This window comes from Labeo rohita, chromosome 13 (assembly GCF_022985175.1).
Source record: "Labeo rohita strain BAU-BD-2019 chromosome 13, IGBB_LRoh.1.0, whole genome shotgun sequence".
In the NCBI taxonomy this organism is placed as follows: Eukaryota; Metazoa; Chordata; class Actinopteri; order Cypriniformes; family Cyprinidae; genus Labeo; species Labeo rohita.
This window is the reverse complement of record NC_066881.1, coordinates 25,911,467-25,939,436: the sequence shown is the minus strand read 5'-3', so window position 1 is coordinate 25,939,436 and position 27,970 is coordinate 25,911,467. Positions and strand designations below refer to the sequence as shown.

Below are 27,970 nucleotides of genomic sequence, written 5' to 3'. Positions count from 1 at the left end.
CTACAAACCAGTGTGTTCATAATTAGGATAATACACTAAAGAAACACCAATCTGCAATATGAAGCAGCAGAACAAGCTGTTTTGTACAGCTAAAAATAGCTGGACGTAGATGAGACTGAGTCAGACCCATATTTACAAACCCACTTCTATAGGAACATAAAGGTGGATAGGGTAGCCTACAATAATTTTAAACAATACTTTAGTTACCGTACAATTTTGCCTGAAAATAAATTGCTTCTGCATTGGGACTCAAAATAGCAACAACTGCTCACTCAGTGTCTATAAAGTGTTTTCATGAAGTGTCATCAATCGGCCATATTGGCAGCACTGAATGTAAACAGTGCCACTGAACCAAACGAAACTCGCATACTTTGCTGATTACTGGTGAAAATGGTCAATTATTGTCATGTTTTGGGCTGTACTAATCAGTCTGACTGCGAAACACATTTGGAGTACTATTTTCTGCCAAAAGTTATAACAAATCAAGGAGAAGAGTGCAAAAAACTGAGGAACAAAAGCCATTTGTGGTTGGTCAAACTGAACCAGGATTTCCAGGGCAAAAATCTTGACAACATTTGTGTTTGTTCTTATCATCTCCAGTCAGGTAGGTGAAATATGTGGCTAATATCTTAATTAATACTGCTCATACGTATCTTTACCACCTATTAATTTTTATTTGTCATTCTCTTTCCTGCTTACTAAGTTTTTTCTATATGATTTATCAGCTTCCACATGTTTTCCGTGGTTTAGACAGCATAAAATAGCAGAACAATGTATTCATTAGTACATTAACCGTGCAGTCCATGCTGTTGTTTACATCCGAGTATTGCCGATACCTGGCATCCGGGTAACTGACCAAATCGTGACATAAGTGCAAACCCTCTATGGCTGTCTAAAAAACGTAGCTATATATATTATATAACGTTACACATTTTCAAATATGTCGCTATGTTTTCAAAACTTATACTTACCATAAAAGTTTGTCTGAACAGATATTGTTTTGTTGAGCGGTAACCATAACAACAACTGCTGGATCGTTGTCTGTATCGGAGAGAATCGACAAAAATTGCGCCTTTGGACACATTTTCTCTTTTGTATTATTTTGATCTATCTGCTCTCTTTTTGGTTACCATGGAAATTCTGCCTAGGGCAATTATCACCACCTAGCAATTAGGAGAGAACATTTCAGCTTTAGCTCCGACATTTTCTGCTGTCAAACACAAGAGCTGAAGAGTGATGTAACCTACATAAACACACCTTGGATAGGAAAATCAGGCGCGCTGTTAGAGCAGGTGCACTACCACAAACATTGGCTGTGTCTCAAATTCATCAAGCACTTCTGCCATACTTTGCATCATCAGTTTGATTGGATTGCCAGAGCTCATCACATAAACTGACAGCGATTTTATGCAGTAGCTGTTGGAGTTCTTGGACCAGTGCTGGAGTCAGCCTACGCCCACTGAATTTATACCGCCCCTCCTCTCTCCTCCGGTGCATAGGACGGAGAACGCGAAGGAGACGCGTACGTACAGAGCTGCTGCCTTCGGAGGGAATATTCCGTTTACGTTTATAGGAAGCCTCCGGATCCGACTCGCACAACAAGATGGATGAAATGGAAGAGGAGTTAAAATGCCCGGTGTGCGGCTCGTTTTTCCGGGAGCCGATCATCCTGCCGTGCTCGCATAATATCTGCCTGGCCTGTGCGAGAAATATCCTGGTGCAGACGCCCGACGCCGAGTCCCCGCAGAGCAGCCGCGCGTCCGGCTCCGGCGTCTCCGATTATGATTACCTAGACCTGGATAAGATGAGTCTGTACAGCGAGGCGGACAGCGGATATGGCTCTTACGGCGGGTTCGTGAGCGCACCGACCACCCCGTGCCAGAAGTCCCCCAACGGGGTGCGCGTTTTCCCCCCTAGCATGCCTCCACCGCCCCAGGCGCAACACCACCTGCTGCCTCACACCGGCGTCCTGCCGCCGGTCCCGCGGAACTCCTGCCTCACCTGCCCGCAGTGCCACCGTAGCCTGACGCTGGATGACAGGGGGCTCCGGGGCTTCCCCAAAAACCGTGTGCTGGAGGGGGTTGTAGACCGGTACCAGCAGAGTAAAGCAGCCGCGCTTAAGTGTCAGCTGTGCGAGAAGAGCCCCCGCGAGGCGACGGTCATGTGCGAGCAGTGCGACGTGTTTTACTGCGACCCGTGCCGCCTGCGGTGCCACCCGCCCCGGGGTCCGCTGGCCAAACACCGGCTTGTGCCGCCAGCGCAAGGCAGAATCAGCCGCCGAGCGAGTCCCCGGAAGATCTCCACCTGCACCGAGCACGAACTGGAGAACCTGAGTATGTACTGCGTCCAGTGTAAGACGCCCGTGTGCTACCAGTGTCTGGAGGACGGCAAACACTCCACTCATGAGGTCAAAGCTCTGGGGGCCATGTGGAAGCTCCACAAGGTGGGGAAACTGGTTAAGATTGTTGTTTACTATAAAAAATCCCTGGTGATTAGAAAACAACTTAAACTAGCCTAACCAACTGGTTTAAGATGGTCTAACCTGGTCTGGATGTCTCACAGTTTGGGAAGACTCAGTCCTCAGTTGGTTTAGACTGGTCTTCTACACTTAAAAGTAAAGGTTCCAGTTTTTACAGTGATGCCATAGAAGAATTATTTTTGTTTACCCAAAGAACCTTCCATTGAACAGTTCTTAAAAGAACCTGTATATTCTTTTAATATTCAAAAGGTTCCATGAAATGTTAGATGTTCTTCATGGAACCATCAATGCCAATAAAGAACCTTTATTTTTAAGAGTGTGCAGCCTGACCATCTAAAATGTGTCTTAAAGCCCTCTTAAAACCAGCTCAGATGTGGCTGGGCACTCTGGTTTTCGTATAAAAGGTCTGTCATGTGTAGTGCAGTAAGACTTGTCACTGTGATGGGTGAGACACCACCGGTCTAATTAAAACACAGCGCACGACACAACCAGCCATGATTCAGGCCAAATGAAAAACACTTGCGCACTAGCTCTCCAGTTTAGATTCAGAGAAAAACCCAAAGTAATTCAAACTCAGCTATTCAAGGTAAACCTTCTGATGAAAAATATATGCTTGTGTGGACTTTGAGGCGTCTGTGATCATAACCGCAGTGCTGTTTTAAAATGATGGAGGCTAAATGCTCTTGTGTTATTCTCAAAATATCTGTTGATGGCAACTCAACCGGAAAGGATGCTCATGTTAACTGTGTGTGTCTGGATTCCTTAGGGAACATGTAAAACTGCAGTGGCCTGTTGTTGTAGCAACACAATACAGTGAGGCAGGGAGCTGATTTACTGTGTCTATCTGTGGACGAGAAAGACTGTATCCATAGGAGAGGCGAAGAATGAGAAAAGAGACTCCCTCTCTTTCCTAGTCCTAACATGCTGCATTATGGGAGTTAATAAATTGTGAGTGCATTAATTTAGCTGTAAACCTTCAGCAAGACCATTTTATTTAATCAGAAACAATCAACAGGCAGGGAGATAGTGGGTCAATTATGGTTTAACACAGTTATGTCTGTACTTCAGCATAAGAAATATTGTTGGCGTGAGAACACCAAGTGCTGCTTTGATATTAAGTTGATGTAAAACCAGTCATTTTAAATGCTATAAATGCATTAAGGTACCACAACTTTAGTATGAAAATGGATATTCATTTAGAGATTTGCTGAAAATTACTTTTAGGAGTGTTTTTAAATTATTGGTATTATTTGTATTATATTTAAAGATGAACTTTAAGTGAGTGAGAGATGAAAAATGCAGTTCTTTTGAGCTTTCTATTAATCAAGCAGTAAATTTTTGTAACAGTTTCGACAAAAATATTAAGCAGCACAACTGTTTTTAACATATTAACAATAAGAAATGCTTTCCAAACACCAAATTAGCAAATTAAAATGATTTTTGAAGGATCATGTGACACTGAAGACTGGAGTAATGATGCTGAAAATTCAGCTTTGCCATCACAGGAAAAAATTACATTATGTTAAAATGTTATTTTGAATTGTAATAATATTTAAATTTCTGTTTTTACTGTATTTTTTATCAAATAAAAGCAGCCTACTTTCAAAAACATTTAAAAACCTTACCGACCACAAACTTTTGAACATTTGTATATGTCTAATATTGACTGATAAATTACTATAAATTTTAATTCTGTTAATTGGAAATCATATAAAATTATTTTTTTTTAAATAGTACAATTCATGAACTTGGTTGCATTTTATTTTGTAATCTGGCTTAACTTCTTGCAGGGTACTAACATTCAATTGTCACTTTTAAAGTAGGTAAGGAGACATTTTTTTAGGTGCACACAGATGTGATAGTAGAAAAAGTTACCTGGCACAAGGAAACCATTCCTATTTACTGTCCGCCCCCTCATTTCAAGCACCGCCATCAACTCCATGTGTTGAGCTACATTATTTTGTGTGTTTAGTTACAGTACTCTCTGTTCGGTGCTTCATGTGTGATGTCGTGGCTGCATAATATCAGTTTGAACTGGGACAGCAGCAGCATCACGGCAGACCCAAATATGGCTTCCCCCTTTTAGCACCTGGGACACACAGACACACACACAGAGAGAGAGAGAGAGAGAGAGAGAGAGAGAGCGATCAGATCTTGGATCAGTGTCCTCTACTATGGTCCCATATGTAGCTGTTTCACTGAACAGTGGCGAGCTGGCCTCATATCAGAGGAAAATGGCCTCTTTCCGCACTGCAGACACTTGCTCGTCATTCACTAAACAGATTGTAGTTTTGTTGTAGCCTCGGGGCACCATATGCTTCTCTTTTTCTCCATTTCTCCATCTATCTTTCCGTGCTACATACATAGGCACTTACACAGCAAGCAGAAAATGGGGCCTGTGATGTGTGGATGCTCTGAAAGCCTTTTTACTGGAAGGGAGTATATTCCTGCATTTTTAAAACGGTGCAAAATATTTCAATTTTAATATTTTAATTCGTCAAATAGTAGTCAACAGATATTGCCAATGGCCAGTGCTGGGAATCAGATATAACGCTGCCATATATAATATTTTGTATTTTGTGTTATTTTACAGACTTTACAGATTTTACTTACAGTTCACTACACTATAAAAAGAAATTGTTTATTTTCCAGTAAATAGGCTGTCTTTGGATTTTAGAACTGGTTAATCACTAGTGCAAAACATAGATTACTAAAAATTTACAGTAAAGTGCAACAGAATGATGATTTCCATGAGTTTCAGAGCAAAGATGAATAAAAAGATGAACAATTTTTGCACCTCTAGTGAAACCAAGTGAAAATATGAAAAAATTGCCCAACTCCATCTTCCATTCCATGAGCAAACTAGGAGTTTGTGATGCAGTGATATGTTGGGCCCTAATATATGGTATTCTAGTGTGGAAAGGAAAAGGAAAGCAAAGCAAAGGACATGACGTGTGGCCAAGTATGGTGACCCATACTCAGAATTTGTGCTCTGCGTTTAACCCATCCAAGTGCACACACACAGTAGTGAGTAGTGAACAAACACGCACACACACACCGTGAACACACACCCAGAGCAGTGGGCAGCCATATTGGTTTGGTGCCTTGCTCAAGGGACTCAGTCGTGGTATTGAGGGTGGAGAGAGCACTGGTTATTCACTCCCCCCACCTTCAATCCCTGCCGGACCTGGGACTCGAACCCACAACCTTTCGGTTATAAGCAGAACACAGGTGAATGCGGTAAATTTCAAAGAGGTATCACCATATTTAATTAATCACAGTGCATTAAGTTGTTTTGTATGACATGTTTTCTGAAATCTTATGTTTCAATATACAAATGAGGCATTATCTAAATAAATATGCACTTATTTGATATGCACTCAAAATTGACCAGTGCATGAAAGAACAAGGGTTCTCCCTGTGGTGTTTTGACCTAACTTTTAAACTAATGGGTTTGTAGCAACTGGGTCCTTATTACAGCACCAACCGAACTCTAAAATCCTGTCTTATTTGTTTACTAACAATAGTGATTTCTGCTCTCAATTACGACAAATGCATAAGATATGGCCCTGTCCCAAATGGAACACTTCATGTGCCTTTGCGGTCTTATGGACTGGCTGCCCCACGAGCAATGTTGGGGAAAGGTTTTTAAAAGACTTTTAAAAGTAATGTATTGCAATTTTGCATTACTCCCTAAAAAAGTAACTTATTACTTTACTTAGTTACTTTTATGAAAAGTAATGCATTACGTTACTTTTGCTTGTTCGTTTTAATATAAAAAGTTCTAATTTTGGCAAATGTAAAAGCCCTTTCACACCAAAAGCCTCAGGCTGAAGGAAAAGTAAATTTGTATAATAGAATACAGAAGACGAAAGTTCAACACTCTTCAGCAATAAAAAAAGAAGAACAAATGTTAGTTTATCAAGTAAGTTTTGCTTATGAATATGGTTGAATTAGATCATCAAAGGTCAGCAGCAAAAACACTGGTTAAAAAACAGGACTAAATACATAAAATATATTTGTATTATTTAATATATTTAATTTTTGCAGGTTTGAATCATATTCTGAGTTGCATTTAACTGTTTTTATTAATTTTGAGGAAAACTGAATCTGTTTTTTTTGTTTGTTTTTGAGTGAGATGAATCAATGCATGTTCACATTTATTCCAGAACTAAAGTTACACTACACTCTTAAAAATAAAGGTGCTTTAAAAGGTTCTTCACAGCGATGCCATAGAAGAACCATTTCTGGTTCCACAAAGAACCATCTCTTTCTTACCTTTTCATAACCAGACGAACCGTCTTTTGCCACAAAGAACCTTTTGTAAAACAGAAAGGTTCTTCAGATGTTAAAGGTTCTTTATGGAACCATTTAAACAAAAAAGGTTCTTTTATGGCATTGCAAGGAACCTGTATTTTTAAGAGTGTATAGTAACATCTTACTCCTGATTTCTCTCAACATGGGGACAGGAGAGATTTCAATCAATAAAAAAGAAAAAAGTAACTGGCGTTACTTATTTAATAAAGTAAACTAAAAAGTAATGCGTTACTTTACTACTTACTTGAAAAAAGTAATCTGATTATGTAACTCACATTACTTGTAATGCATTACCCCCAACACTGTCCACGAGACTGTAGGATGTCCCGTTTGTCACTGTATCGCGTCACTGTATCCTTTGTGGCCGCCATATGCCCTCAGTACGCACTTCTGCTGAGCCCACACTGAGGTGAGATTCATGGTAGACTTCTACCTGACAGTCAAAGTGCCATTACGTCACGAAAGTGCGCACTCAGAGGAAGACCGCGAGGGCCTACGATGTTTCTGTAACACTGCTCCTTCTGGCTCTCACTGTAGGACTTTAGTATGGAACGTGCTAGTATGTTAGTATGTAGTGCTTTTATGTAGTATTGGGCTTTAGTGTGTGAGGCTGTCATATGTAGGACCCTAGTACTGAATATTCTAGAACGTAATGCTGTAAAGTATAGGGCTGTGATGTAGTATGTAGGCCGGAGAATAAAATTTGGAGCACTGTGTTTCATTCCTTGTTCTCACGTTTTTGTTCCTCGTTTGAGAACAGACCACAAATGAAAGTGGAGGTCTCTTGGTGGATGGTTGTCATAGCAATGTGAGAACATTTATAATGGGATATTTTTCCCACTCTAAGGCAACATCCTTCAATGTGCCTGACGCACACACATACGCACATTCACTCCTCTTCCTATTCTCTCACCCACTCTTTAAATGACAGATTTAATGACTAACCTCTTACAAATTATGTCACTTCCTCTCTCAACTTAACTTTCTAGATTAAACACATTTCGTGGATATCACTGATTCCCTGCAGCAGCAGCAGCTTCAGTTGAATGTTAAACTGTGTTAGACAAAGTGTTATGAGTACAGATGAAATGTATCGTATCAAACATACTAAAATATGAAATATTATTTTAATAAAATGTTAGATCTTTTTATGGTCTGAAATTTAATGTAGCACCATTTATAAATAAAAATATTTTTTTTGGAAAGAATTACTAATTTTTTTTCAGCTAAAATGCATTAAATTGTGCATTTAATGCAAAAGTGACAGACTTTTTTTAAAGTTAAAAAATGCTGATCTTTTGAACTTTATATTAATCATTAAAATCTTCAAAAAAGTATCATGGCTTCCACAAAAATAGTAAGCAGAGCAATTGTTTTTAACATTGCTAATAATAAGAAATGTTTCTTGAGCACCACATATATCATGTGACATTATTTGCATTTTTTACAGAAAGTTTGCTTAAAAACTAGAAACTGTATATTTTCCAAATGTCAAGGCTGTTGTTTGATTATGGTTTATCCAAGTTCACACATAGCCTAAGTCCATGCATTATTAAAGCTTTAGTAAAATTAGGTTAGTAAAGTTCAGTTGCTCTTTATATATAGTTCCTATATCTTCTCTCCCTTTGTCTTTATGTTTCCAGGGACAGCTCTCTCAAGCACTTAATGTTCTGTCTGATCGGGCCACAGAGGCCAAAGAGTTCCTGGTGCAGCTCAGAAATATGGTACAACACATACAGGTACAACAGTGACACCCGTTAACACTTATGCACTCATACACACACCTGTGCAGTGTTTTATCAACTTTTACGATCTGATTCTTTCCTCACCTTGTGTTTTAGGAGAATGGAGTTGAATTCGAGGCATGTTTGGTCGCCCAATGTGATGCTCTGATTGAAGCTCTCAACCGCAGGAAAGCCCAGCTTCTCAGCAGAGTAACCAAAGAACATGAACACAAGCTCTCGGTAAGCACAACCACACAAAACCTCCCTAACCCAAAAAAATGTTTATCTCTAAGATAAATACAGTACAATGTGACAAGAATTGTACACTGTAAGAAAAGAAATCTATAGAAAAATAAAAGCTACTAGTCATGTTGTGCAGGATATTTTCTGTGAAGTTTATGGACTTTTCCTTCAATCCTAAAACACAATCCAACATTTAATTCAAAATATGAGTAAAACACCTGTGAAATATCAATACAGAAAAATCCTTTATGTTATTGAGTCTTACAGATGAATTACTGGGCAGCAGGGACATGTATGCATTATCAAATATTTAACACGGCAAGATGGTTAAAAGCATAAACCAATTATCCAGCCTGCTGTTTCTAGAGATTTTGAAGAGATTACATGTTCCACAACATGCAACATTCACTTCTCAGTTATTGCTTCTCATTCCTTATTTTTAGGAGCTCATTAATAAACAACAAAAGCAGAATGACAGCTCTCTATACTCATTTAGAGTTGAAGGGAAGGTTGGAAAAAATGAATCTAGTGCTAATTACCCAAATCACACAAGTCAATTTGATTTCTTAATTGGATGTTTAATGACTGCCACCTTAAGGCTTTTTAGTATGTGTTAACAGAAGTGATGAATGAATTAGATTAACACTTTTTTTTTAATTGCAACAGGACCTTTTTTCCATTTTTCAACTTTGTAGGAATAGAACTACAGTAAAATACACTGAAAACAAAATATTATTCTAAATCTGTAAGACTTTGTTGCATATGGAAGCCTGTTTCCGCCTCAAAATAAAAAAAAGGTAACTTTTTATCTCACAATTCTGACTTTTTTTCTCGCAATTGTAAGCTTACATCTTGCAATTCTGATTTTTTTTTCTCAAACGGCATAATACAAATCGCAATTCTGACTTTTTTGGCAGAATTGTGTGATATAAACTTGCAATTGTGAGTTATAAAGTCAGAATTGTGAGATATAAATTCTCGATTCTGAGGAATGAAGTCAGAATTGCATGATATAAACTCACAGTTGCGAGTTATAAAGGTGATTTAAACTTGCAATTGCAAAAAAAAAGTCAGAATTGTGAGATAAAAAGTTACCCTTTTTTTTATTCTGAGGCGGAAACAGGCTTCCATATGCAACAAAGTCTTACAGGTTTACAATTCTGAGTTGCAGTTCTGAGAAATAAAGTCAAATTTGCAAGGTATAAACTCACAATTGTGACTTTTTTCTCAGATTTGTAATCTGAGTCACAATTCTGACTTTTATAACATGCCATTCCAAGATATTAAGTCAGAATTGTGAGATATAAGCTTGCAATTCTGAGAACACTTCAGTCTTTTTTCACTCAGAATTGGACTTCATAACTTATGAGTTCATATCTCACAGTTCTGAGAAAAAAAAATCAGAATTGTAAGAAAAAAAGTCAGAAAAGCCGCTATTCTGACTTTATAACTCACAATTGTGAGTTTATTTCTCACACTTCGAAAAAAAGTCTGAATTGCAAGATGTAAACTTGCAATTGCGAGGAAAAAAGTCTGAATTGTGAGATAAAAACTCGCCATTATCTTTTTTATTCAGTAGTGGAAACAGGCTTTCAGTTGCTGCTGTGGAACACAAGAAGATATTTTGAATGTCTGTAAATAAGCAGTTTTGGTTCCCATTGACTTCCATTGTATGGTCAAAAATAAGAAAATGGGAACGGAAACTGTTTTATTATCAAAATTCTTCAAAATATCTTCTTTTGTGTTCAGGAGAAGAAAGTATGTCATACGGTTTTAAAACGACATAGAGGTGAGCAAATGATGACAAGTTTAGTTTAGTTTATTAAAATGTGTTAAACTAACACTCATGGAAATCTCAACACTTTTCTGTACTAGGGCAACAGATGACTGAGCACTGTGGATATTTTCTATTTTCCCATTAAAAATTCATTACATCTCTTTTCTGCCAAAGTTAGATTCAGAATAGATTCATGCTTCAGGCAGCAGGGCTAATCAGCAGCCATTGTTGGTGTGTCAAAACAGCCTGTTTCTAGCCCAAGCCTCGATGCCATCTGAAAAGGTTTTCTATCATGGGGGGAATGCAGCTTAATGGTTAAAAATCTGGGCTGTTAACACCAAGATATTAGGTTTAACCTCGAGTCATTGTGTCCTTGAATAAGACTCTGAATCTCAGGCTGCTCCAGTGAGACTGCATCTATAGTTAGTGTGCTGCAGTTCTCTTTGGTTGAAATGCATCTGTGAAATAGCAAGTAACTAAATGTTAAATCAGTGTGCATTTAAACAGTCTTAAGAATTCTAGTCAGTTCATCTACCCTATAATGCGTTAGCATGACCCTGATTTTGTCTGCCAGCGAGTAGTTGTTAAATGACGTGAACAGATTGAAATATGTGCAAATGTAAAAGATGATTTGCATATGAGGTGCTTTTATTGCTTACCATGTAATTTAAGTTTTTCTATAAGCTTAATCCACCTTCCCCTTTTTTCAATTAAATGGCAAAAACATTTTTAAAAAACTTTAAAAAACAAGATGGAGTGATGACATTACTGAAACTGTACAATACTCTTTTGGTCTGAAATTAGTAAAATTGTATGATTTTGTATGACATACCAGATGTAGATGAGTTTGATTCTTCATGAAAACAGGTTTGGTTAAATTTAACATTCCATCACTTGCCCACCAATGGATCCTCTGCAGTGAATGGTTGCCGTCAGAGTCCAAACAGCTGATAAAAGCATCACAAAAATCCACAAGTAATCAACAATTCCATTCCATCAGTTATGGCTATGTTAAATGACAATCTGTGTGTTTGTAAGAAACGAATCCAAAAGCGTTTTAACTTTAAACGCTTGTTTTTGACCAAAATATGAGTCCATAATCCATACTGATGCTTTCTCCAGTGAAACGTTATTATTCAGTTTGATTTTAGGGTGAACTATTCTATTAAATTATGGTCTACTTTTCTCAATACAGGTCATTTAATGATACTGTTACTTTTAGCATATCCACCTTTTTCATAAGTAACCAAAGAGCACCGCCATGATGTATTCCAATTTTTCTTTGGATGCTTTCATCTTCTGGTCTCCATAGAGTGTTTTCATGACACATCATCAATTGGCCATATTGGTGGCACTGAATGTAAACACTGCCACTGAACTGAACTGATTGCTGCTGAAAATGGTCAATTTGTTGTCATGTTTTGGGCTGTACTAATCGGTTGGACCAGGAAAAACATTTGGAGTACTGTAGATTGCCAAAAGTTACAACAAATCAAGGAGAAGAGTGCAAAAACTGTCGTTTGTGGTTGGCCAAACTGAACCAGGTTTTCCAGGGCAAGAATCTTGACAACATTCGTGTTTGTTCTTATCATTTCCGGTCAGTTAGGTAAAATATTAGGCTAATATCTTAATTAATACGAATTGTATGTATCTTTACCACATGTTATATTCAGTTCGTCAACATCAAAGACTATAGAATACCCCCTGCCCGAGAGGCGTTTCAAAGATGACCGCCGAGTGAAATGAATTGCCTTAAAGGGACTTTGGTCAAAATATTGTGCCCTTTTCTGCTCACTAAGTCCTTCTGTATATGATTTACCAGCTTCCACATGTTTCTCCATGGTTTAGACAGCATACATTAGCAGAGCAACGTATTCAGCAGGACATTAACCATGCAATACATGCTGTTGTTTACATCCGAGTATCGCCAATATAGTCGCACATCCGGGTAACTGACCTAATCGTAACATAAGTGCAAAACCTCCATAGAAATCACTGTTAAAACAGAGTATAAAGATCGACTGAATTAATTCAACTGTCCGGCGCTGTATGGGTTAAACGATGACAAAAGAAAACAAGCACGGCTTGCAGCGCTCGCGTTAAAACACTGTGTGTGAAATAATAACATAAAATGTTTAAAACAGTGTGTGCTCTTATCAGCTTCACCACGATCGAGGGCTGTATGTACTATATGTGCACTCATCTGTTTTCAGTGCAGCTGAACTCGCGTGAATCTATGGAGCCATGTGCTTTTAAAAGCCATTTTGTAGGATTAACGTTATATTAGTGGCTTGGAAAATACGTTAATTCGGCTAGAAAAAATGACCGAAAGTGTAAAGTATCGTTCCAGTTGGGCGAGATTTCCGCATTCAGGAAAAAGGTGAATGTAAATGTTTCTTGCGTTGAAAGATGACACGTATATTTGTCTGTGAGTTTGAAGGGAAATGTAAAAATGTAATATTAAAATGGTCTGGTCTTCCCTGCTGTTAGTAGTATGTAAGAATTGTTTCTTTTGCTGGCATCTTATATAGGCCTATTCTCCCTTCTTGTCTCCATGGTGCCACAGGCCTGTTCCCATGGTTACAAAGATGTTGGGGTTCTAGTTTTGACCAGTGGCTTTGCGAGATGAGACTGCATTTCTTCAGTTCTGTCTAGTTCTGTCTGGTTCTGTCTCGTACTGTTTGGATTTGAATGGCTCTTATGTGAAGTGTTTTATGTTTGAATCGCTTGCTGTGGTTAGATGCTGTCTGAGACTGTCTACAGCTTTGGAGGACATGTGTGTTTGTGTGTGTGTGTTTTAGTGTGTACTTGTGCATCACATAGCCGGTAGGTTTAAGTAGAAGTTGGAGAGGCACACATTGACACATACATTCATCCATTGAAATATGCAGACATGAAGTGCAAATGGATTTTAAAATGTTTTTTTGTAAAAGGTCAGTGATGTGTATGCTGCTCAGAGTGAATGCCGACTATTGGTCCTGCTGTTGCCTAGCAACCCAGCCACAGCACACTTATCGTGAATTCATTCTCTTTCTCTTTCTTTCTGCCTTTTTATCTCCTTTTTGTCTCAGGTGGTCCGTGATCAGATATCCCACTGCACGGTGAAGTTGAGGCAGACCACAGGACTAATGGAATACTGCCTGGAAGTTATCAAAGAAAACGACCCCAGTGGCTTCCTGCAGGTCATTGACCCTTTTAATATCACACTAATGAACCTCGTCCGCTGACATCGGCCGGAAAGTTAGGGCGCCTACACACCAAACAAAGCTCTGACCAAACTTTTAATGGATAGGAATGCATGAGATACATTTTAAGGGTGTGCCAAGATCCAAATCAGTTTGATGTGAAGCAAATTGGATTTTTAAAGACTGGACCGCTTCTATAAAATTCAGAGTGCACTGCAGCAAGTGTTTTTCTCAGTCTTTGGTGTGCTCTAAAATATTTATTGGGTTTATTGGTTTTTATATATATATATATATATATATGTATGTATTTATATATATATATATATATATGTTTTTTATGTGTTGGTCGATATAAGATATTTGTGCATGCTCATTTCATCAATTTTTATTTTGTATTTATTTAAATTACCTTTGCCATTATCTAACACTCATTTAGGTTAATCTTTAAAAACACTAATAATTTATTAATACTGTTATTTTGTGATCATGAAAGGGATATTGATTTTTCATACAGTACATTTATTTTATATATTATTTAATATATTTTATAATTTGTGATGTCTAAATTCATTTGTAACATTTTAAAGGGATTTTTACTATTTTATTTATACAAAATTGTGTTTTATACAATTTAAAAAATAATATATATTTTTATAAATTATTATTAAAATAATAGCCATCATTTTGATTTTAGCTTATAGTGTTTAATTTGTAATTTATAAAAAAATGTTAGTTTTACATTTTTACATTTTATAATAATACATTTAATATATAATAATAATTTTAATGTAATCATTTAGAATTTTTTTTTTTTTAATTGGAATTTATTTATAAAACAATAGTATATATTTTACGTGTTATAATAATACGTTTAATAAATATTAATATACATATTAAAAATATATATTATTAATTAGTACTGTGCAATGATTAATCACAATAAAAATCCATCCAAAATAAAAGCTTTTCTTTATATAACATATGTGTGTATTTACATGTATATATTTCTATTCATGTAATTGATATTATGTATATTTAATACATAAACATAACATATTTTTCTTAAATATGTTACCCTGGACCCTCTGTAGGAACCCTTATGACTGGTTTTGTGGTCCAGGGTCACATATATCCATGCATGTGTGTGTATGACTTTTCTAAAATTCACTAAGATTAAAAAAAGACTGATACCTGATATACAAATGGAAACCTGCCTAGAAATTATTATAAAATGATCCTTTAGCCATTATTAAAATTTTATTATTATTTCATACTCATAAATGAGTGGAAAAGACACAGAAAGGTCATGGAAGTATGTGATCCAATACAACTTTTTCTCAAATACTAGCACTCTTGCTCAATGACACTTTGCCTTCCAAAACTTTTCTGATCACAAAATGCCTCTTGCTCCGAGGATTCTTATTAAATTAACAGAAGGTCATACATTTGCATAATGGAAACACTTCATTAATTTGACTTAACGCCGTGTAATATATTCTGAATTACATTCTGTGTGTGTGTGTAGATCTCAGATGCTCTGATAAGACGGGTCCATATGACGGAGAATCAGTGGGGGAAGGGTTCTCTGACTCCTCGCATGAGCAGTGACTTTGACCTGACGCTGGACAGCGGACCCCTGCTGCAGACCATCCATCAGTTAGACTTCGTCCAGATGAAGGGTGAGTCTGTGTGTGCATGACTGGGCGTGTTTCATTTTTTGCATGACTTTCCTTAATGACACAGTAAGACAGAACACTGGACCCAAAATAACCCCGTCTGTCTTTGTTTGTGGCTTTATGTGTATGTTTAGTTCCAGCTGCTCCTATTCTTCAGTTAGAGGAGTGCTGTACTCAAACCAACAGCGCGACTCTGTCGTGGAAACAGCCGCCGCTCTCCACCATTGCTGTGGATGGGTACATTTTAGAACTGGACGATGGGAATGGAGGCCAGTTCAGAGTAAGTGTGACATACAGTACACAAAGTGAACCCTTGTGCTAATTGCATTCTCAGTATTATATACTCTACCAGTAAAAAGTTTTTGAACAGTAAGATTTTTGATGATTTTTGAAGAAGTCTCTTCTGCTCACCAAGCCTGCAGTTTTTTGATCCAAAAATACAGTAAAAGCAGCCATATTGTGAAATATTTTTACTATTTAAAATAACTGCTTTCTATTTGAATATATTTTAAAATATAATTTATTCCTGTGGTCAAAGCTAAATTTTCAGTACCATTACTCCAGTCTTCAGCGTCACGTGTCAATTATAGAAATTAATACTTTTCAGATAAATGCTGTTCTTCGGAACTTTCTGTTCATCAAAGAAATTAAAAAAACAATGATTAGAATGATTTCTGAAGGATCATGTGACTGGAGTAATGATACTAAAAATTCAGCTTTGAAATCACAGCAATAAATTACATTTAAAAATATATTCAAATAGAAAACAGTCATTTTAAATAGTAAAAATATTTCAGAATTGTACTGTTTTGCTGTACTTTGAATTAAATAAATGTAGGCTTGGTGAGTAGAAGAGATTTCTTTAAAATACATTTAAAATCTTACTGTCCAAAAGCTATATGCATTACCGGTCAAAAGCTTGGAATAATTTTTTAAAAATATATATTTTTAATATTTAAAAGGCATGAAAAGTCTCACCAAGACTGCATTTATTTAATCAAGAAATACAGTACAAATGGGAAATTTTATTACAATTTAAAATAACTGTTTTCTATTTGAATATATTTTAACATGAAATGTATTCCTGTGTTGCAAAGCTCAGTTTTTAGTAGCCATTACTCCAGGCACATGAACCTTCAGAAATCATTTTAATATGCTGATTTGGTGCTCAAATAAATACAGCCTTGCTGAGCATTAGAGACTTCTTTCAAAAATATGAATCTTAATGAAAAAATCTTAAACTTCTGTTGCTCAAAAGCATCTTTCAGCTTTGACAGCCATTCTAAAGTCGATATATATTGCAATTAAGATGAATGGGAATCGTTAGATTCTTTTTGATCAGATATCAGCAGTTCTCAGCTTGAATGGACATATCTGCATACACACCAAAAACTGAGCAGAATGCAAAAATGTGTTGCTAGAATGGCTTAATATTTCATTAATTGGAGCTAAATTGAACAGCCAGCATTTAAACTCCTCACATTAATTTTCAGTACGAAACTGAAGCTGTACAAAATCATGTGTGGAAATACAAAGTACTGATTAAATTTATGATAAAAGTACTGCATTATAGAACAGAACAAACATTGCTATTTCAATCAAATGGAATCCTACAGAGACCATACGTTATTATTTTTTTGGTCTAGCATTATTTTCTTTCTCAAAGCAGACACTGAACACTGCATGATGATTCTGCTTGGGTGACTCAATGATTTCTCCAAGAGAAAGAGGTTTTGTTCTAAAGAAAGAAAAAATTGAGTAAACATTGTTCATGCGTATACACATGGAAGTACTCGCTCATCCGATGTCAGTGTGCATTGTATTAATAAAGTGATGTTGGGCAAGGATGTGTCATTTGGCTGTGAGCAGTCAGAATGAGTGACGTTCATACGAGTTACGGGGAACATGCATGTATTCCCATTAGATCAGGTCAAGTCCACAAACATGGTGTCTCATCTCACATTTGTTGCAAAATGCCTGAGTCTAAAGATGATTCATGCCTTTCACTGCAGAAGTCTATTTATATATTAGAGGACCACTGCACCCACAAACTCACATTTACATGATCACGCATGCATGCATGCACACACAGACACCGTCACTCACAAATTATGGGAGTTCATCAAGCATCCTAAAAATGTATATCTAAAAGCTATATGCATTACTGGTCAAAAGCTTGGAATAATTTTTTAAAAATATTTTTTTTAATGTTTAAAAGGCGTAAAAAGTCTTACCGAGACTGCATTTATTTTATCAAGAAATACAGTACAAATGGGAAATTTTATTGCAATTTAAAATAACAGTTTTCTATTTGAATATATTTTAAAATAAAATTTATTCCTGTGTTGCAAAGCTAAATTTTCAGTAGCCATAACTCCAGGCACATGAACCTTCAGAAATCATTTTAATATGCTGATTTGATGCTCAAATAAATACAGCCTCAAATAAATACTCATCAAGCATCCTAAAAATGTAGTAAAAACAATAAATAATATTGTTGTATATTATTACAGTTATCTTTGAATATATTTTAAAATGTAATTTGTTCCTGTGATGGCAAAGCGAAATTTTTAGCATCATTACTCCAATCTTCAGTGTCACATGGTCCTTCAGAAATCATTCTAATATGCTGATTTGCTGCACAAGAAATATTTCTTATCATTATCAATGTTGAAAACAGTTATGCTGCTTAATATTTTTGAGGAAGACTGTGATACATTTCTTTCATGATTCCTTAATGAATAGTAAGTTGCATGTATTTGAAATAGAAATCTTTTATAACAACATAAAAGTCTTTACTGTCACTTTTGATCAGTTTAATGCATCCATGCTAAATAAACATTAATTTCTTTCCAAAAAAAAATGGAGTAATCTGATTTGAGTGATCTGATAAAATTAATCACCTGCGATTAAATTAAGAGACTTATACAATATATAGCCACACATATATACGTTAGCATTGAAATTCTCTCTCTCAGACACACACATTGTCACCTACACATTGACACACACACTCAACTATCCTCTAAACAGGCCAAGCTCTTATTTTAGAAAGCCAGGTTCATGTGTTCTCATATTTGCTCCATTTTCGGGTAGATTTTTAGCAACAGTATTACATTGTGTTTTCCCAAAATATTCATCAGCATATAGAAAATTTGCATACTGTGCAAAGTATGTCTACTACATACTGCATAAATAGAATACACATAGCATGCTACATGCAACTTTTTCTGTAGAATTTATACTTTGCACAGTATGCACATTTTCTGCATGCCTTGGAATACCTAGCATTTTGTATACCTTGCATGCCTTGTATTTGGACTTTCAATGCAACTGTGGCCAATAAACCGAAAAAAGAATATCAAAGGGGTTTTTAACATCTCTTTCTTCATTCAGTGTTTGATTAGACTGACTGTTTGAGTAGGCAGTATGTAATATATAATGTGCAGTACTTTGCTATCTGGTTTGTGTGTTTACTAACTGAAGTGTGTATTCTGCAGGAAGTGTACGTTGGTACAGAGATGATCTGCACTGTGGACGGTCTGCACTTCAACAGCACTTATAAATCTCGCGTTAAAGCGTTTAACTCCAGTGGAGTCGGCCAGTACAGCAAAACGCTTGTCATGCAGACATCAGAGAGTAAGAGATGTTATCCCACTGTTACTCACACACAAACATGTAATATTGAATGCTGTCACTCTTAATGCACAGGGAAGCTTGAGCATGCCAGTGCAACATAATACAGCAGATTTTTATTAGTAGTGTCAATGTAGTGTGCAGTTTCCACAAATAGGATATACTTTGGTGTCTTCTTTAAGGAACTGGAGGCATACATTTTTGTTGTTAGGCATCAGATACATTTGATAAAATAGTTTGTAACATAAAATTAAATTAGTAGCTAGTTTTGCATGTATGTATCACCCTTAAAGATTTCACCCAAAAATGAAATTTTTGTCTTTAATTACTCACCTTCATGTCGTTCCAAACTCGTAAGACCTTTGTTCATCTTCGGAACACAAATTAAAATATTTTTAATAAAATTCAAGAGTTTTCTGACCCTGCATAGACAGCAACACAGCTGACAAGGCCGTCGTGGTGTTCTTGTGAACGTGTGTCGAAGACTGGCACAGAAGCAAAAAGTAGTTATTTTTATTTTATTTGAGCGCAAAAAGTATTCTCATAGCTTTGCAGTTGAATGACTGATGTCACATGGATTATTTTATTAATGTCCTTACTATCTTTCTGGGCCTTGAATGTGTCAGTTGCATTGCTGTCTATACAGGGTCAAAAAACTCTCTGATTTCATCAAAAATATCCTAATTTGTGCTCCAAAGATGAACAAAGGTCTTACGGGTTTGGGAGTGAGGGTGAGTAATTAATAACAGAATTTAAATTTTTGGGTGAAATATCTCTTTTTAAATAACTTTGTCTTTTTTTATTTTTCTTATACATATATATATTTCTTAGATTTGATAGGTGTTGTATATTTATTTTTGATGTTTATGTTAAAAGGTGAGTATCAAATATTTCAGGATTTAGAGGAACATTTATTAGTACATCAATTATTATTATATTGCAAGCTATCAGAATTTCATCTTACTTTTTTCCATGTAAAAATCAGCAACTGCACTTAATTTCAAAATGTTCAGTTAAAAATGGAATAAAATACAATTTCTTAATAAAACTGAGGTGTTTTATAGAATTTAAGCTCCAAATTCTTCTACATCATACTATATGAGCTACGAAAGTCTGATAAATCAAATATAATACTTAACAAAAACTTTTCTTATATATTTATTTTAGTGCTGTCAAACGATTAATCGCGATTACTCGCATTCAAAAAATTATGTATTTATAAATACACACACATACAATATATATTTTGAAAATATTTACGTATTTATATTCGCATAGCTGATATTATATATAAATTTTAATATAGCACAACATATTTTTCTTAATATATGCATGCATGTGTATATATATATATATATATATATATATATATATAATATACAGTACAGACACACATATATTATGTAAACAAAATCTTTTATTTTGGATGCGATTAGTTGTTTGACAGCACTAAATTATTTTATTATATTCTTACATATAAATCTCTCATATGTCAGGCTTTACAGGTTATTGTGAATTGGTATTGTTGCAATGTTGCAAAGCCATCATTTAAAATAAATAGAAAATCAAGCAGGTGTTATAATGGTTAGTTTGAATTTGAGCATTTACCATTAATCGTTTAATGAAAAAGGCTCTTTTTTTGTACCCTATTCATGGAAAGTGCCAGTGACGTCACACTGAAAGTCTGCTGTGGAAGTCTTTATGAACACCATTGTATGTCTAATTGTATGTTACTAATATGAATGAATATCATTGTTAATGTGCTGTTAACTGTACTAACACTCGATAGTAGTTTATTACTTGTAAGCGCTGAATAAGTCCAGCTTCCCTGATCTGCTGCTTTCCTTCCTCTCTTTCAGTACCCAATTCTGTTACTTTTTTTCTCTCCTTCCACCCCTCTGCATTTTCTGTCCTCTGCATTTCTCTGCCTTTTCCACTTTTCTTTATCTCTCCAACCTTCTCTCGCTCTTTTCCCCTCTTTCTTTCTCTTGATTTCAGTGAGTCAACTTTCATATGGTAGTAAAACTCTGGCAGCAGGTATGAATGCCTGAAATCATCATTATGTTAACCTCATATCCTTTCTTGTCTGCTTGTATATGTTTGTTTGTGTGTGTGTGTAAGAGAGAGTGAGTGTGTGTGTGAGAAAGAGAGATTAAGTGTGTGTTTGCAAGTTTGATTTGCAGTGTCTCTGTGCTCTTAAACTTGACTTTTATTCTTACTGTAAATCAAAGCTTAAACAGCCATCATGACCCGTATGTGTGTGTTGTTTCTGCAGTTGCCTGGTTCACCTTTGACCCTGCGTCGGCCCACCCTGACATCATCTTGTCCAATGACAACCTCACGGTGACGTGTAACAGTTATGACGACCGTGTCGTCATGGGCAACACAGGGTTCTCTCGTGGCGTGCACTACTGGGAGATGACCATCGACCGCTATGACAATCACCCTGACCCTGCGTTTGGAATCGCCCGGGCTGATGTCATGAAGGATGTGATGCTAGGGAAGGATGATAAAGCCTGGGCCATGTATGTGGACAACAACCGCTCCTGGTTCATGCATAACAACTCACACACCAACCGGTATGAATACATGTTTGTCTGTGTCTGCATGCTTGTGTTTTAGAACTTCTTTAGATGGTAGTTATGACTAAATGATTATCATGAGAATCTTAAACAGTTACATTTCTATACATCATGTTATTACTTATTTAGAAGCCATGACCAATAAAGACCATGTTGCTCACAGTTTTAGCTAAATTTAACAAGAAGCAAATTTAATGCAATTAATTACTAACCAGCTTGTTCTCATACACTGAAAAACAATCAAAATTATTAAATTGCACAAAGAACCAGCAAGTAACACATTATTTTATATTATTTTAATTTATATTCTTTCAAAATACTCAGTACAGAGCCTATAGCTCTTTTTTATTATATTATATTATATTACTCCAAATGAAATAAAAAATGCATTATTATATTATATTGTATTGTATTATATTAAATTATTATAGAAAGAAATTATAAAATTGCACAAAGAACTAGCAGGTAACACATTGTTCTGTATTATATTATTTTATATTATTCCAAAATACTCAATACATAGCCTATAGTTCTGTTTATTATATTATATTATATTATATTTTAAAATTATAGAAAGAAATTATAAAATTGCAAAGAACCAGCAAGTAACACATTTTATATTATTTTATATTACTCCACAATACTCAATTAAAAATGCATTATTATATTATTTTATATATTATACTATATTATATTATATTACATTATATTATATTTCAAAAAACTCAATACTGAGCTTGTTGCTCTGTTTATTATATCATATTATAATTTTATAAAGACATTACATATGCAATTTTATAATGAAATTGTACAAAGAGACAGCAAGTAACACTGAATTAAATGTGAAATTCTGAAGTAGAAAAGTAGTATTTCATAATCATCATTATAATCATACTCCAGTAATCTTTGCTTTTTTTACTACGTAAAAAAAAGTTACAGTGCAGATATCTATCACCTTGCATTATATTATATTATGTTATGCAATTGCATAAAGAAATTCTTGGAAGAAAAAGCCTCTTGAAGCGCCTCATCGCAAATGTTCACTGTTGCCCATGGTTACAAAGTGGATGCTATTTAAATCTTAAATTAAGCTATGAATGAAGCTAAGTTTAATAAATGTACAGATAGTACATTCTCTAAATGTTGTTGTAATCATTCTTAGTCACATAATGACTCATAAACTACATGTGTAAAATATATTTGTAAAATTTCAACAAAATTATTGCCAATGTTGTGACAAGGTGCCAACATAGAAGAATCCAGCAAACATGATTTTCTGTCAAAACGGGAAATACACCCACTGACATTTCAAATTTAAAGCATTTCTCTGGAGATTGCAAATACAACACTATTGTTACAGTTTCATAAATCACACCGCAGTCTCACCGTCAGCTGGTAATGTAGAAAAAACACCTTCACCCACACAGTCACAGTGAACAATATGCTTTATTGTTTTCGTACTTTTTGTCTTCCATACTCTCCCATCTTTACCTGTGCAGCATGTACAGATGGCCCAGTAGAATCTGCTGTTGGATCTGAATATTATTTCTAAGCCGTCATAGGTGTGGATTAACACTCATAAAATGTCCCTACTATCTGATCAATGGGTGTCCTGAGAAACCACACCTGTCTCAGTGACAGCCCTAGGCTCTGTGAACAGCAAAAATATCAGATACGCTCTCTGCCTGTTAATTAATGTGCATGTTCAGGCTTGCTGACATCTGGTTGGCGATCAAGATTTTGGAAGCAGGGTTTTGGACAGAATACATACAATGGAAAGATGAGGGCTGATTAATTGTGGCGGAAATTAGCAAAACTACAGAATGTACAAGTGGATGAAAAACCATGATGCATTACTGCCACCTGCTGCTGGTTAAATCTCATGCAGAGGAGAGAGCTAACAGCAGGCTAACAGGCTAAGATCTGTAATATATTTATAGGAAATTCTCAGTTAAATGTATTTTGTACATGATTTATTGAGGGTCTATTATAGGTCTTGCTCTCTGTTTGATTAGTGCATCATCTTTTATTTATTCTGCTTTTCCTTTCTCTCTCTCTTAGTACGGATGGAGGAATAAGTAAAGGAGCGACTGTGGGTGTGCTGCTGGATTTCTCTCGTGGGATTCTGTTGTTTTTGATAAATGATGAGCAACAGGGACCCGTTGCCTTCAACACACTGGAGGGCATGTACTACCCAGCCATCAGCCTCAACCGCAATGTTCAGGTAACATTATTTTCAATAATTCACTAGCATACTTATAAAAATAACCCCAGTTATTAAGACTTGTATGGCTTTATGTAACGTAAATGATTCTTACTGAAATTTGTAGTAGAAAACCCATGAGAGATTTATGTTATCTTAAAAATCCACATTGTTTTATATATGTTTTTGACTATGGGGGGCGAAATTATTTAGTTTACGTGAAATAGTTGCACTCATTGAGCTACTGATGCTACCTGTTGCTATTTTTACTGCAACACAAAACTGGAAAAATAAAATACTGATATGATGCCACATTGTGCGGCTTTTGGTTGTGATTTTTTTAGTCAAAGGGCAAGAAGAGAAGTGATGTAAGTCTACACTGCTTTCTTAGTGATAAGAAGAGGAGAAAAGAATGGGAAAATGCCTTGATGCCTTTAAGGCTTTTAGCAGACCACAGCTACTGAAAGAGCTTACAAATGGCAGAAACAAGAAATGCTAGATGCCATTCTGGCAGGATGTAAACATGCCGACGCTTGTCATGATGCCTCAGCATAGATTTCACTCAATATCTAGGGGCGTTTAGACTCCTTGTGGGGAAAAATCGTTGCAAATGGCATTTGGTTCAAGCTTATCCTTATATCCATCGGCACCTGTAAGCTCTTTCAGTAACTGTATCAGTATTTATAGTTGTGTTGTGGTAAAAATTGCAACAAACATTTGACGTAATCGAAATTATGGTGCCCCCCATAGTCTAAAATATGTATAAAACAATGTGGATTTTTTAAAAAATAATGTAAATTTCATTGGTTTTCTAGGACGTTTTAGTGCCACGTTAAAGAAAAAAAATCTAAGATTACGAGATTAAAGTCCAGAATAAAGAAGATATTTTAAGAACAAAGTTGAAATGTTTCGAAAAATAAAGTCAAAATATTGTTTGTATTTTGCTGTAAAACTGACAGATTTTTAAACTTTAATCTCGTAATTGCTACAAATTCATTTTCTTAATTTTGACTTTATTCACGAAATATTTAAGCTTTATTTTTTAAACATTTTGACTTTATTGTTGACTTTAACTCTTCAATCTTACTAATTTTGACTTTATAGTCGAAATATTTTAACTTTATTCTTGAAATATTTTCACCTAATTCTTGTAATTTTGACTTTATTGTTGAAATATTTTGACTTTATTCTCATAATTTTGACTTTATTGTCGAAATATTTCGACTTTATTCTTGAAATATTTCGACTTTATTCTTGAAGTATTTTGACTTTATTCTCGTAATTTTGACTTTATTGTCAAAATATTTTCAACTTTATTCTTGAAATATTTCGACTTTATTCTTGAAGTATTTTGACTTTATTCTCGTAATTTTGACTTTATTGTCAAAATATTTTCAACTTTATTCTTGAAGTATTTTGACTTTATTCTCGTAATTTTGACTTTATTCTTGAAATATTTCGACTTTATTCTTGAAGTATTTTGACTTTATTCTCGTAATTTTGACTTTATTCTTTAAATATTTCGACTTTATTCTTGAAGTATTTTGACTTAATTCTCGTAATTTTGACTTTATTCTCGAAATATTACGACTTTAATTCTGTAATCTTGGAATTTTTTTTTTTTTTTTTTTTTTTTTTAACTAAAATTGCACTAAAACAGCGTCATAAGTTTCTACTACATATTTCAGTAAGAGACATCATTTATGTTATATTAAGACATATAAGTTAAATAGAAGGAACATATTTAAGGGGAACACTGATGTAATGAGATGCAACACACTTTATTTCTTTCTGCTTTCAAAAAGTTATATGTAAAGTATATATACTAACTTGAACCAAACGGCTTTTTATGAGCAATGACTTAATTTTTGTGTGTGCTTCTTTTCATAGGTGACTCTTCATTCTGGGCTGCCTATTCCTGATTTTTATACACCTGGAGAATCTGAAGCTGCAGGCTCAGTCTGCTGAAGAGTCCTACAACTGATACACACTCATATACAAACACACACGCACAGACAAGTGCACATGGATTCAGCTGTGAGTACTTGGCGGGGGAATTGCTGCTGACAGTCATTAATATGTTTGAACGAGGCCTGAGAGCTCTGAAATGTACGTGGACCTGATAAATGTGAGGGTTAGGGTTAACTCAACCCTAACTTAACCCTAACCTAAACTCTGACCCTGATGTATGTGAGGTAAATTGATATTGAAATTCTTGAATCATTTTCTTCTCTCTTTCTTACACTTTTTCTAAATATGATTATTATTATTGATGTTGTCATTGTTGTTTTTATGGAAAAGGTGCTCATGGATGTGAACTCCCACATTACTGGATATTAACAGATGTTTGTCTGTTGTTTCATGATAAAATCCTCTGTGTGAAGTTAAGCTTAGAAATAAGTTACTGATGTGTTAGACCTTAGAGGATGCATTTTACATTACATAGATATGTTCTGTTGCATATAAAGGTGATTTTGACTGCAGATGGGTACAGAAACTAAAGTACAATATTCAATATTACAACCTCCTTGTGCATTTTACACACCCCTTCCGATCCCTAAACCTAAACTGTCATATTACATCTCAATCAACATGAGATATTTCCAACCTTCCTTCCACATTAATAGTGGATGAGCAAACATACAATTGGGCCGTATTAGACAATGCCAGAATGAGCTGAATGTGTGTCAGTGAGGAGGTAATGGCTTTCTGTTTGTTGAACAGAATAGAAAACACTAATTGGGACAAATACATGCACACATACACACACACAGGCATTTTCACAGCCTTGCGTAACGTATTATGGAGAGAGGAGAATGAATAAATGTTTGTTTCTCTATCTCTGTTTAATTTCTCCTTTGCTGCCTCAAATCGGTACAAGCTAAACGCAAATGCTAAACAGATGACTGGTGCTGCTTATGTTCAATGTGAGAAAATATTACAATATAAAAGAATAGAGCTGCAAATCCAAAAGAGAGACAACTTTAAACGAGACAGCATACATTGTAGCTGCTTGAAGCATTGGCTATTAGTTTACCATAAAGGATGTACTTTTGCATTAAGAGAAATATTTAAAATCCCACTGGTGGGGTTGAAATATGGGGCAGGTGCTGTACTTTATCTGTTTGTTGAGCAGATGGTTTATGCTCAACAAACAATTGAATGTGTGGGTGTAGTGAGGGAAAATTTCACCCATTGTAAATTGTATTTTTTCATAAATTAATCCCAATATAAGAAATGTATTATTATTATTATTATTATTATTATTGTGTCTGAATTGTTGTTATCTGTAAAGTTCTATGCTCAATAAACTGGATTAGGTGCAATATAAAGCTGTCTTCTGTCATTTTCCTTTGAAAAATCCAATCTTTGTACGTTTTAAATCTTAGTAATGTGGTTTTTTATATGTATACATATATATATATATATATACATGCATTTATTTGATCCAAAGTACAGCAAAAACAGTAAAAATCTGATATATTTTTACTATTTAAAATAACTTTTCTGTTTGAATATACTTTAAAATATAATTAATTTCTGTGATAATAGCAACATTTTTAGCATCATTACTCCAGTTTTCAGTGTCACATGATCCTTCAGACTGCATTCTAATATCCTGATTTGCTGAAAGTTTTTTATTATTATTATTATCAACATTTAATATTCTTTGATGAATAGAAAGCTCCAAAGATCAGCATTTATCTGAAATAAAAAGATTTTGTAACAGCTTGGAGTTTTTTTTTTTTTTTTTTACTACTTTTGTTGAACAAGGATGCTTTAAGTTCATCAAAAGTGATGATAAAGACATTTATAATGTTACAAAAGATTTCTATTTTAAATACTGTTCTTTCTATTCATTGAAGAAACCTGAAGGAAAAATTCTAATCAGCTGTTTTCAACATAATAATAATTTTTTTTTTTTTTTTTGTTTGTTTTGAGCAGCAAATCAAAGAATTAGAATGATTTCTGAAGGATCATGTGACCGGAGTAATGATGCTAAAAATTCAGCCTTGAAATAACAGGAATAAATTATATTTTAAAATATATTTAAATAGAAAAAATATTTTAAATAGTAATAAATATTTCACAATATTACTGCTTTTGCTGTACTTTGAATCAAATAAATGCAGGCTTGGTGAGCAGAA

The 27,970-nt window shown here is 35.0% G+C and overlaps 1 protein-coding gene across 2 annotated transcripts; it reads left to right on the top strand.

Moving 5' to 3' along the window:
• Positions 1-1,482: 1,482 nt before the first annotated feature.
• On the top strand, positions 1,483-27,148 carry trim9 (tripartite motif containing 9). 2 transcript variants are annotated; one of them, XM_051125423.1, is made up of 11 exons: positions 1,483-2,443; positions 8,440-8,535; positions 8,638-8,760; positions 13,612-13,722; positions 15,251-15,404; positions 15,536-15,681; positions 18,902-19,040; positions 21,036-21,074; positions 21,313-21,616; positions 23,681-23,843; positions 25,713-27,148. In XM_051125423.1, exons 1-11 carry the CDS (start codon positions 1,604-1,606, stop codon positions 25,788-25,790), a joined length of 2,193 nt encoding a protein of 730 aa, XP_050981380.1. In that variant the 5' UTR covers positions 1,483-1,603; the 3' UTR covers positions 25,791-27,148. The 2 variants fall into 2 exon arrangements, with proteins under 2 accessions (XP_050981380.1, XP_050981381.1); XM_051125424.1 differs by lacking the exon at positions 21,036-21,074.
• The last annotated feature ends 822 nt before the right edge of the window (positions 27,149-27,970 follow it).